This window comes from Haplochromis burtoni, unplaced genomic scaffold, assembly GCF_018398535.1.
Source record: "Haplochromis burtoni strain Fernald_Lab_line unplaced genomic scaffold, NCSU_Asbu1 Contig_213, whole genome shotgun sequence".
Taxonomy (NCBI): domain Eukaryota; kingdom Metazoa; phylum Chordata; class Actinopteri; order Cichliformes; family Cichlidae; genus Haplochromis; species Haplochromis burtoni.
The window spans coordinates 194,806-206,163 of record NW_024582574.1 but is presented as its reverse complement, the minus strand read 5'-3'; the positions used below and the strand labels follow the sequence as shown (position 1 = coordinate 206,163).

The following is an 11,358-nucleotide window of genomic DNA, read 5'->3' as shown; positions in this document are numbered from 1 at the left end:
TGTGTGTGTGTGTGTGTGTGCGTGCATGTATGTGTGTGTTTTGGATCCCAGATGCAGCAGCTGTTGGTCTCAGTAGCAGTCTCTAGAGGTTTGGACCTGTGAAAAGACACAGGCTGAGGTTAACATCCTGCCTGTCACACGCCGTGTGTGTGTGTGTGTGTGTGTGTGTGTGTGTGTGTGTGTGTGTGTGTGATGGAGGGAGGGGGTATCACAGACATCCTGTTTGTGTCTTTTATGTCGACACTATAATGTACCGTATGCTCAGCAGGGTTACAAGAAAAACACTACCCCCAAACCACAAATAGCCTTATTCCCTACATTTCCTTTAAGTCATGGAGGTAGGAGTAGAAAGGACTTTGTGATGTTGCTATAAATTGATAAAATGCTTAAAAGTATCTATAATGATCATGTCACAAGTAATAAAAAAATACGGTGTTACTGTTTCTTTGGCAACATTTAGAAAGAACATTTACACAAAAGATTACCATGTGATCTGTGTCTGAGTGCTTCAGCTGGGTAATGACATCTCATCCGTGGGTGTTCGCACCTGGTATAAATAATTGGTACTAATCTCATTATCTTGATCCTGCACTTATTGTGGTTGTTAATGTGCAAATTAGTTATCTGGAGCCTGTCGAACTTGTTGACAAACAGGATTCATGCCAAAGGGGATTGTCACTGCCTTCAGTCACTTTTTGTGAATGAAGGCTGGTTGGGCTAGTGGGAGATATTTGCTGTCAGGGCTTTGAGGCAGAAGGCATTCCTTTCTTTGATGTTATTTTCAGTTTTCAGTTGCAGTTTGGTTAGATTTGAGAAATAGCTCTGCTCGGGCAAGTTTAGGAAAAGATGGTTTGCGTTGAAATACATCCTTTTAACAATATTAACCACATCTTAGATTGCAGTCTGGGAGGCAAACTCCTGCTATGTAAGAATCTGATGAGTCTTTTTTTAAGCTACCAGGAGGAACTGAAGTGGCCTTTAAAATGTATTGGCTGCATTTAAATGTCGTTTCTCTTCTCCTGATAAGAGTCAACTACAGATTGCATCTCAGTGTCAGTGAAAACTGGGTCCTGTATGTCTCTATGTGTTATATCGAAGGCCTAATTTGAAGTAACTGCACGACCTTCAGCATTATTTTCTCTGTAATGCTCTGTTGCTCTTTGTTGCCCAGGGCGAGGCAGCGACTCGGAGGCCGATGCCCCCAACAGGAAGCCAGATGTGCGGAAGGACGACATGTTGGCCAGAAGGACTTCCAGCAAAGAAGCAAGAAGTTCTGTCCCCTTTAACCAGTTTCTTCCTAACCGAACCAACGCCACCTCCTACGTCCCAACTCCACGGCGAAAACCACATACGGAAGAGAGAGAGCAGCGGAGGTAATGAGCAACATATTAAAAATAAATTATTTGGCTTTAAATGATTTCCAAAGCAATACAAGTGTCACAGTGGAAAAACAAAAACCGAGGTGAAAAAAAGAGGTAAAAACACAAATGTGTGCTTTTTTAATCTTCCTGCCATTCCTCAGTCAGCCACAAGCTACTGCAGATCAATGCAAAAAATTTACACTCCTCCACAAAACCTCCAAGACTGTCACTTGGGCACCTGAGAACAATGGGGAAAAACAGGAAGAGGAAGTGGTCACCCAGGAAGTGTTGGAGCAGAGGAGGATGCAGAAGCTGGAGAAGGCGGGAATTAAAGTTCTTCCTGCTGTCGTTCGCTACAGCAGGTCAGGGAGGATGGGCATGAGAACTCCTGCCTCTGCTGTGGTGGAGAAACGGTTTTGTTTACATGCACTAACATGAACTTCTGATGGTAGAAACAGGTGCTCTGGATGAACCTTTGGCTTAGTGATGCTGTCTGCCTGTAACTGTCTTGCTGCTTTAAGGAGAATGTTTGTGTGATAGCCCACTGATGTCTGTTGTGACTGTGAACTAACTGATTTGTCATTGCTGGTTTTATGGAGAAGAGACATATAGGAGCAGTTAAGCCATGTCACTTTGTGTTGTGATAGAGGTTTCAGCTGACGGGAATTTTGTGTGGTTGTGTCATGTGTCATTGTGTTTCTAAAACACATAAAGACACATCTGACTACTGACCTGGACTAACAACCGTTTGGGCGCATGTCAATCAAAACCCGCACATTACTATCCTCTGAAACTGCCTCGCTGCACTACCCCGTCTCTAACCCCAGCCCTCCCGAAACGGAGGAAAAGGAACCGAGGTCACCATCTCCGAACATCATCCTCCGCCGTGATAACGACTTTTTGAGCTCCCAGAAGTCTGCGTGGGATTCCCCCTCTGACGGGGAAGAGGAAGCAGCGGTGCGGAAAGTTCCAGATGTCCGGAAGGATGACTTGGCGTCCAGGCGAGCTCATCGTGGCACAGTCGCACCCAAAGTGCACCAGTTCATCCCTCCTCCATTATGTACCGATAAAGACAGAGAGCGCTGGGAGGGCATCAGACGAGCCTCACAGCAAATGCTTCAGGAGAAGGAGATCAGGTTAGCAAAGCGTGGTGTTGTTTTGACTCCATTTCCTCTCGCTCACCTTTAAACGTTCTTCTCACTCTTTGTTTCTTTGCCTGTTGCGGTCACTTGTGGTTTGATGTGTTGCGCTCCACTTTGATGTGTGCCGTGTGATGCTGCTGTACTGGCTCTGTGGTTGGACAGTGAGAAGGAGGTGGTTGCTGACATCATTACACGCAAAGACAACCCCTTCCTAAACTCTCCCTCTTGCCACGAGGAAGAGGAGGATGAGGAGGACGAGGGACACGAGGGGAAGGTTAAAGTGATGCCTAATAAGCAGAGGGACGACCTGGCTCGTAGACGGGCTCAGAGTAGGCCCCTCCCTCACAGGGACGGCCCGGTCAGCTTTGTGTCTTCCTCCATGAGCCAGGCAGATATGCAGAAGTGGGAGAGACTCAGGATGAGTGAACCAAGGTGCCCAAAACACACACAGTCTGTTTCAGCAAACACGCAAGACAATGCATGTAAATGCTGCTGTATGCAAAGTGTGTGATCTTTAAGAGGTGACAAGAGAATGGGTGGTGTGGGTGGGTGTGTTTCTTGTTTTATTTTAGTCTTCATCAGATCATCAAACTATTTATTGGTAAGCAGTTCTCATATAAAGAAGTGTTTAATTCATTTTTAGCTGAAGCAATATAGATTCAGTTTGTGTCAGCCACTTTAAACCCCACAGCAGGGTGTGACGCAGAAGAGTATCACGTCTGGTGTTTTAATTGGAAATGTTATCAAAAAGGTGGAGGATAATGAAACTGAAAATGAGATGCTTTCTATAGAATTTAAAAAGGCAGAAAATTGAATGTTCAGCTATCTAAAACCCAAACAACAAAAACATAAGTGAAATTATAATTTTAGAATAAATAATTGTTGTAAAAAAAACCAACACGTTCAGCCCGTTAAACAGCCAGAGGAAAATTCAGAGATTTTGTTTCAGACTTGATTGTTAAATGAGATAATAAATGATAATAAATGAGATAGGTATGAGTTTTAAAAAGTTTCAGAGTATCTTTGTTTCACTTCAGCTTTTTATTGTATAAAATGTTTTGTTACAGTGTATGTTTTATTAGTTTCAGTGTCACTTTGATTATTTTAGTTGATAAGGATAAGAACAGGTATTGTAGTACAAACCTTGTGTTGTAGACGTCATAGTCTCAATAAGCATATCTAACAAAGCCTCCTCTGAAGACATATTTCTATAATATTATTTTTTTGGCACAATAGCATTTCTGTTTGTTTTCATTTTTTAAAGCATGTTTTTGTTTATTTTGATTTAGGTTTTTCAAAAATTCACACTAAGTTTTAAGTTTTGGTCAACAATAATAACCTTACACCACAGTGGTATCAGTTTTTGGATCTTGTTCCTGGCAAGTGAGCATAGTTCTCAAAATGTCAAACACTAATTTTACTACACACCTGTGCCACGGCACTATTTGGCTCATTCGTGCTGTTGGCAAAGTGACACATTAATAAAAGTTTAAAAACATTAGGCGTAGTAGTGTTTTTCAGTGTTTATGCAAGGGAACAAAAGGGTCCCTTTAGCCTTTTGCTAGGTGGTTGCTAGACAACACGATGACATCATAGTATCTGATATAGATAAAAACCTTCAGGGGCCTAAATGTATCTGTGTACCAAGTTTAGTGGCTCAACTCCTAATGGTCTAGGAGGAGTTTGCGGACCAACAAGCAAACAGACAGACGTTTCCGTATCATAGTCACGTTTATTACATTTACGAACAATTAAATAATCATCAACAATGTGAGCTGTCACTAGTTAAGCCTTTAAATTAAATAACGTTTATAGCCCTCCCAACAGTCTCTTACTGTTAGATATTTAGAGTAATTTTAAATTACATCTCTCTGGACTTTCCCTTCTTCCCTCGTCTCTGTTGTCCCCCTGTGTTCTCGCCTGCTGTTTGTTCTCCTCATCATTGTGCACTTCAGTCCTCTTCAGTCTTCTTTGACAGGACTTGAAAAGGAGCAGGGAATTGGCCGGTGTGTATGAGACCGTGTGTGAGACCAAAAAAGAGGCGACTGTTGGCTGCGAGCACTGCTTGGCTTTGTTTTTCTCCGCCTGTGCTGATGTCATTAGATAGGATAAAGACTTTTTTGTGTTCCCAGAGGAGCAGCAGTGAGCAGAAAATGTGACCACCTAGAATAGATCAAATCCTTACTGTGTGTGTGTGTGTGCGTGCGTGCGTGCGTGCGTGCGTGCGTGCGTGCGTGCGTGCGAACATGAGTGTTTGAGTAATTTGGATATAAAATTCCATGCTTTGTCCTCTTTTGTGCATCCATCCTCACTATCTGACTCAACATTTCCATGTAATCCTTCTTTTGTTTTCACAGTCTCATCCTCCGTCTGTAGTTGCTCATTATTTCTTTTCCCCCTGCTTGTGGTGTTGCTGGTGTTGTGTGTGTGTGTGTGTTTGTGGCTGTGGGTCTTAATTTGTGAGACTGTATGTACAGTGATACTAGCCCAGGCCCCGTGTGTCAGGCCTGCCTGGTGAAAAATTATGGAGGTCCCTTCAGCGGATCAGCAAAGGCTGGACGAGGTCAAGGCAAAGTTGTGACCTTTGGGGGCGTGACTGAGATCGAGCAGCCAATAGACACAGTCATGTCGAGTGAAGGCGAGGAGACGGAGTTACTTAGACGACTCCTTTCCAAGGCAACCGTAGCCATGCCTACCATTGGCCTGGGCTCCCAGCTTTCAGAGTGGGAACGCAGGTATGGACGCGGCCAAACAGAGGCAACTTAGTGGTTTGAATTCCAAGTCGCTTGCATTAGTATGGATCGCACCAGGGAAGCTTTTGTGCTGCATCACTTGTTGCATTGCTCCTACTTGAATTTGTATAATAGGTAGTTTGAATGGTCTTTCCTGCAATGTCCTGATTTGCTTGTAGTTTTAATGGGCAAGGAAAGCCTACACATTGACACACACACATGCATGTAGTAAATACTGCAGCAAACGGAGCTTGATAAATCTGCCGGGCAGCTCATACGTCAGCTGTAGGGGTTTTTCCTGGTTCAGAATGAGCCTTTAATAGAAGACCATGTACACAAGCACTATTACATACATATAGTAAAGTTCCTGGTGCTTATGAGCATGTGATGAATAGAAATGTGCTTAATTAAATGCAGTCACAAATACAAAAAATACAAACTGAAGGGATTTTCCTTTGGCTCTGACTACATTCTCTCTAAGAGGCTGTCAGAATTTTTTTATCTGCAGGAAAAACCCTGTCGCAGATTTATCCTTAAATCTGATTTATGAAAGCCAAATGATTTAGTTATTAAGAAAAGTCATGGCTTCACTTATTTAAAGAGCAAATTTTGACCAGTTTTGTCAGGGTGTTGACTCAGCGATGTCTCATCATGTTTCTCGAACACGTTGAGATGGTCACTTCGAATCTGGAATAAACATTCGCTCACATTCAAGGACTAGAATTTGATGCTCAGTCTATTTTTGTCCCAATTAATTATATTATTATACAGATGTATAATAAAATAGAAAATGAAAATATGAAACAAAGTGTTTCATTTTTCATCATCAAGTGAACATCTGTTGATGCTGTGCACTTTTCTGGTCATTAATATCCCAGGGGGAGATTGTCACAATACGTCAGCCATGAACATACAAATGTACAAGATGATAATAATAATAATAACTAAAACACCTCTTGAATATCTTAGTTTTGTACCTTTGTCACGTTTGTGTGCTTTTTTTCCCCCCTAAATCTTGAATGTTGATATTTTCTTCTCTGGTCTGTGCTCTTGCTGCTGTGCTTTCCTGCATGTCGATGCCTGGGCTTTGTGGCCATATCTGGGTCATCTGCAGGTGCACGTGACCTGTTTTTTGCTGCTGTAGTTTGAGCCTTTATGCAATACTCCAACAGCCAGGTAGTTGGAGCCGACCCCAATCAAACTACCTCTCCCTCTGATGACCTCCCACTCTGGACCACCAAGGCCGCTCCCACTCCCGCTGAGATCGATGCCCGCCTGGCTCAATATGAGGGGAGATCAGAGGAAGAGGAGGAGGAGGAGGAGGAGGAGGAAGAAGAAGAGGGGAGAGTCCCAGATCTTCAGAAAGACGACATGATGGCAAGGAGGACGGGAGTTTTCCATAAACAAAGCGCCTCTACAGTGACTTACAACCGCTTCCTACCTCTGCCTGCCTCCAAACGCTGCACACAGGGGGAGGTAACCACAGACGCTGCTCCGCAGAACAAGAAGAAAGTGCAGGCAGACAGGAGCAAGAAACTGGACGTCAGGTGGGCTGAGCTGTGATCTGGAGTGTGTCTAACAGGGTGCAGATGCAACTAACAAGCTCGGGTGTTGTTTGCATCATAAAAGAGGTTCTATAACTTGGTGTTTAGTTCTTTCAGTTAAAAGACTTTTTGTCACAGAGTGGAGCACCAGCAGCCCATGGAAGCACCTCAACAGCAGGTCGAGACAACAGTGATCCGATCAGCGTCTCAGGGAGAGTGGGAATACGGTGATAATGAGGATGAGTGTGGTGAAAATGTGCCTGCGCCTGACCCGGAGAAAGATGATATGATGGCTCGAAGGACGGGGTCGTTCCAAAAAGCGAGCACAGCTAAAAGAAATCAGTTCCTGCCTGTTCCTGGATCAGTGAAGTATAACATCAGTCCAGTGTCTGCTATGAAGCAGCTCCACAGCAGGCCTAAGCTGACAGAAAAGGAGGAGGGTGAAAGGTATTTAATGAAAAGAAATCGTGGCACTTGTGAACTACTGCAACTAACAAAGAGTGTTTATTGGCAAGGATGAAGGTTTAATGATGTTTACTTTACATCTTCAAGTACTAACATTAGCATGTGTCCTGGGTGAATTACAGTCCCGACTTGCCTGTATTGTTGCTGTGAGTGTTTCTGAATGCCTGCAGCGTGGAGTGTGATGTTCATTCATTCATATGAAAGGATTGGTTGACTTTGATTTGCTGCTGTGGTCGGATTCTCGCAGCTCTGTTTCCCACGTGGTTTGGCTCATTTGTGCTTTGGTTGAACTAATGTGGTTGAATGTTTTGTCGTGACATCTAACGTAGGTTTTGTTAGGCGTGACTTTTGTCGTTGTTGTGTAAAGGACTGTTGATATGAATCACGGCTGAATCACTTAAATGGCTGCTGTTTCAGTCTGAAGAGGTTGAAACTCTTAAAGGTTGGGTCACCCTAATTATGTGAAAATGTAAACTTGAAAAAGTCTATAAATACTTAATCGGTCTTTGGCAGAGATCTGGCTTTAGGGATGAGAAACACATTTATGCAAATTATAAAAATTCTCCAAATCTATAAAACTGCCAGAAAGCTTTGCCTATTTATGTAAACTAGTACTTACCCATGCTGCAGTGCTGTGTAGTATTTTCATGCTGTTGGCAAACCAATATACTTCATCACTCTAAGAGAGTGTGATTACTTAAAGCAATTAGTCCATTTTTGGGTCCCCAGTAATGCTCAGATCCTTCTAGTCCATTGTTAGGTGGTTGCCATGCAACATGATGGCATTATAATATATCATATATCTCATAATATGTCATGTTCATGTTTTGTGAACATAAATAGAATCTTAATAAAGTGAAATGATGCAAAAGTATCATTTTACAAGATGATATAACATGTAGTAGCAAGATTTACCTGTGTGCCATGTTCAATATCCAGTTAAATTACCATCATTACAAATAATTACCTAAATCTTCTGCATCACCCTCTAAATATATTGTTCTGGTAGTCTGGTTGTTTTGTTGATAATGACATTTGTATCATTGTACAATTTCCAATAAAGAAAGATGCTATCAGGTGTTCCTTAGGGGGTCTCTACAGCAGGTAGCGCCGCATATTTGATCTGGCAGATTTTTACACCAATGACGTAATGCCTTTCTGAACACCACCCCAAAGGGATTTGTGTCTTCCAGAATGAAACCAGGGATCTTTTTCTTCTTAGGTTAATATGTAAACTAAGCCACATCATTATGGAGCCACTATAATCTGCTCAGTTCAGTTTTTCAACTGCAGAGAACTGCAACAATTCTCTATAAGCAAGCACTTGGCAACTGTATGAAGGAAGAACACCACTTTAACAGCAAGAGACTTGGTAGCTACTACAGAGAGCATCTAGTGTAATACAGTGTGACTTTAAAATGAATCAGTGAAACAGAACTGATGAAACAGTCTAAAAACTCACACTCCACCTTCTTGGTTCAACAGCAAAGTTGAACTTACAGTAGATCAGATGAAAAGTTGACAAGAAAAGCATTATTATGTTGTTTGGGTGACCCGACTCTTTAAGCACTGTCTAACCATCCCCGCTCAGTGATCTCATAGCAGGCTGTAACATACCCAGAGTGGATCAGCTTTCAGTCTTCAGTGATGCAGTTTTAATTTCCCCTATAAGCATATTTTCTGTTAATATTGGCCTTGTCACTGGGTTGCTGTTCCAGCAGTATTGTTGCTGTGGCAGCAGAGCCACAGGCCCTGCCCTCCAAAGCTCCAACCAGTCCCACGTTTGCAGTGCTGAGAGAAAGGCGTGAGGAAAAGGAGGAAAAGCAAGAAAGCGAAGGTGCGATGGTCCCTAATACCTCTGCCACAGTTACTGCTGAACCCCTCTTTTCTCCTTCACTCGTGCCTGCACCCAGTCCTGGTCCTGCACAAGTCTGTAGTGTAAAGTCAGGGCTGGAAAAGCAGAAAGTGGAGGAGAGAGTTGAGGAAAAAGCTGAGGTGGAGGAGAGAAAGAAGGATGTAAATGAGAAACCTCGAAAGAAACCCTTCTGGCTGGAGGACGACGAGCTTCCTCCAATGATGTGAGATAACTGTTAAGCTTTTTGTGCATGTGTTATCACTCCCCCTCCCAGATTTGATGAATGGGATTGTTGCTCTGCTTTTCTAGCAGGTTTTATTTGTTATGATTTTGTTCAGATGTGCAAAGCAAAACATTTCCCTCTGTTAGCGATTCACACATTAAATTGCTAGCTTTGAAAAATATTGTGTGCATTTAGGGCGCCTGCAAACCCCGCTCTTACCCATACCCTCACCTGCTCTTTCCTCTCATCTACTTGCTGTTTTAGGATGAGCCGACGTGTTGCTTTTATGTCTGAGGACACCGAGTAAGTGTTTATCCTGTGAATCTGGATGAGCACCTGCATGATATCAATATGGACACACTACACATGCCACAATTCATGAGTAGAATCCAAAAATATGCTCACAATAATGTGCTTTGATACATTTTAATTCATCAATAGCGTCAGGCTTTTGGTTTCCATTGATTGCTTTTACATATGAAACTACACATCAACATAGACTCCTTCATCAGATTGTACTACATTGCAAAGTTGAATGACTGTGTTTCTTAGCTTATGTTCATAGACTGTATATAAAAGATGGACACAGCCACTGTGCCACACTCACTGGTTAGTATGGTTAGTTAGTAAGTCCCATATGCTTGGAGATGAGCATTTTTGTCAAACACTATCTTGATGTTTCAAAACTGTACTCAATGAGGAAGAAGTGGATCTGGTATAAACCCAGCTTCTCAGTCTACCGAGGACCATAACACACTTGAAACCAGGAAGTGAGCCCATAAATTCATCAGGAAAGGTCACGAAGAAACGAAGCACAGGCGTTTTCTATTTTACCGTGTACAACTGGAAGCCTCTTTTTCCATCCACAGGAGTCGCCCCCTGCTGGTGTTAACAGGAGTGCAGGTTTTAAACCTAGAAGCCATGTCCATCTTTTATATACAGTCTTTGCTCAGTTTATTAGCTGGTTCGTGATTAGTTTGCAGAAGCAGTAACATGTCTTTGCTAGTGTTACTGTGGTGAGACACGGGCAACACATACACAACTAATATACAGAAAGATTGATTTTATTATATTTTTTCTATCATGCTGTATTTGTTTTTTTTTTCATGTATAAATAATATATTCATCCTTGAACCAAAAGAACCCAGATCCAGGATAGGACGTATGGACATTATCCAGATTTTAAAAAGAAAGGTTGTTACCTTGTGAACAATGTTTTAAAAAAAAAACCCCAAAAAAACTCAAAACATTTATTTCTAACTTCTATCAAAGTGGCAAAGAAAGTTAAGGAGGGCATTTTGTATTCTTAGTGGACAGTTGTTGGTTGTGCATGTCTTTCTCCGTGTTTGTGTATATTTATAGAAAAAAATTGCAGTTGCATTTATTTTCAAGACTTTTTTTCCTGTTTTTGCTACTTTTTTTTTTATTATCATGGACTATGTGTTGTTTTAGACTAGTGCTTGGGTGTTATTTTAGGCTATGTGTTATACACACGTTGATGTCACTAAATGCAAATAATAGATTAAACTTGCTGGAGGGGTTTTCCAGAGCCAAATCAGGCAAAATGATTAACTGTGGCGTTTAAGGGATTTATCTAAAGTAAAACTATAGCCTTTGTTTTTCTAGGAGTGTAAGTATGGGTGACATGCTTAACGAGGAAGAGGTGGGACACTTACCGTCGCTGAGCCAATCGCGACATGAACACATGCACGAGCAGTACAACAACTTTCTGGAGGATGAGGACCACTGGCAAGATGTGAGTGATGTGAGGAAGCATTTAGGGTGCATTGGGAAACCAAGAACCACATATTAATGATGTGAACTTGTGACAGGACCTGGCTCGCTGGAAGAATCGCCGCCGCAGCGCGTCACAGGATCTAATCAGAAAGGAGGAGGAGAGGAAGAGAATAGAAAAGAGGATGAAGGGGGAGGGACGTGACGGCAATAAGAGGAAGAGCATTAAGACTTATAAAGAGATCGTGGAGGAGAAGTAAGGATTATACAGAGACCATTTTTCTTGCTTTCCTTATAAACAT

General features: G+C 42.2%; 1 protein-coding gene across 8 annotated transcripts in view; it reads left to right on the top strand.

Moving 5' to 3' along the window:
* The window catches only part of LOC102313089 (LIM and calponin homology domains-containing protein 1), a 31,705-nt gene that overhangs the window by 12,480 nt on the left and 7,867 nt on the right, over nt 1-11,358 (top strand). For 2 of the 8 annotated variants that reach the window (XM_014338211.2, XM_014338213.2), the window contains exons 9-19: nt 1,172-1,373; nt 1,523-1,723; nt 2,189-2,497; nt 2,666-2,935; nt 4,981-5,238; nt 6,408-6,782; nt 6,918-7,226; nt 8,963-9,322; nt 9,587-9,625; nt 10,949-11,078; nt 11,155-11,312. In XM_014338211.2, coding sequence (XP_014193697.1) covers nt 1,172-1,373; nt 1,523-1,723; nt 2,189-2,497; nt 2,666-2,935; nt 4,981-5,238; nt 6,408-6,782; nt 6,918-7,226; nt 8,963-9,322; nt 9,587-9,625; nt 10,949-11,078; nt 11,155-11,312 — 2,611 coding nt within the window. The remainder of the gene's footprint in view (nt 1-1,171; nt 1,374-1,522; nt 1,724-2,188; nt 2,498-2,665; nt 2,936-4,980; nt 5,239-6,407; nt 6,783-6,917; nt 7,227-8,962; nt 9,323-9,586; nt 9,626-10,948; nt 11,079-11,154; nt 11,313-11,358) is intronic. The other 6 variants (XM_014338212.2, XM_014338214.2, XM_042226471.1 and 3 more) reach the window with 6 other exon arrangements.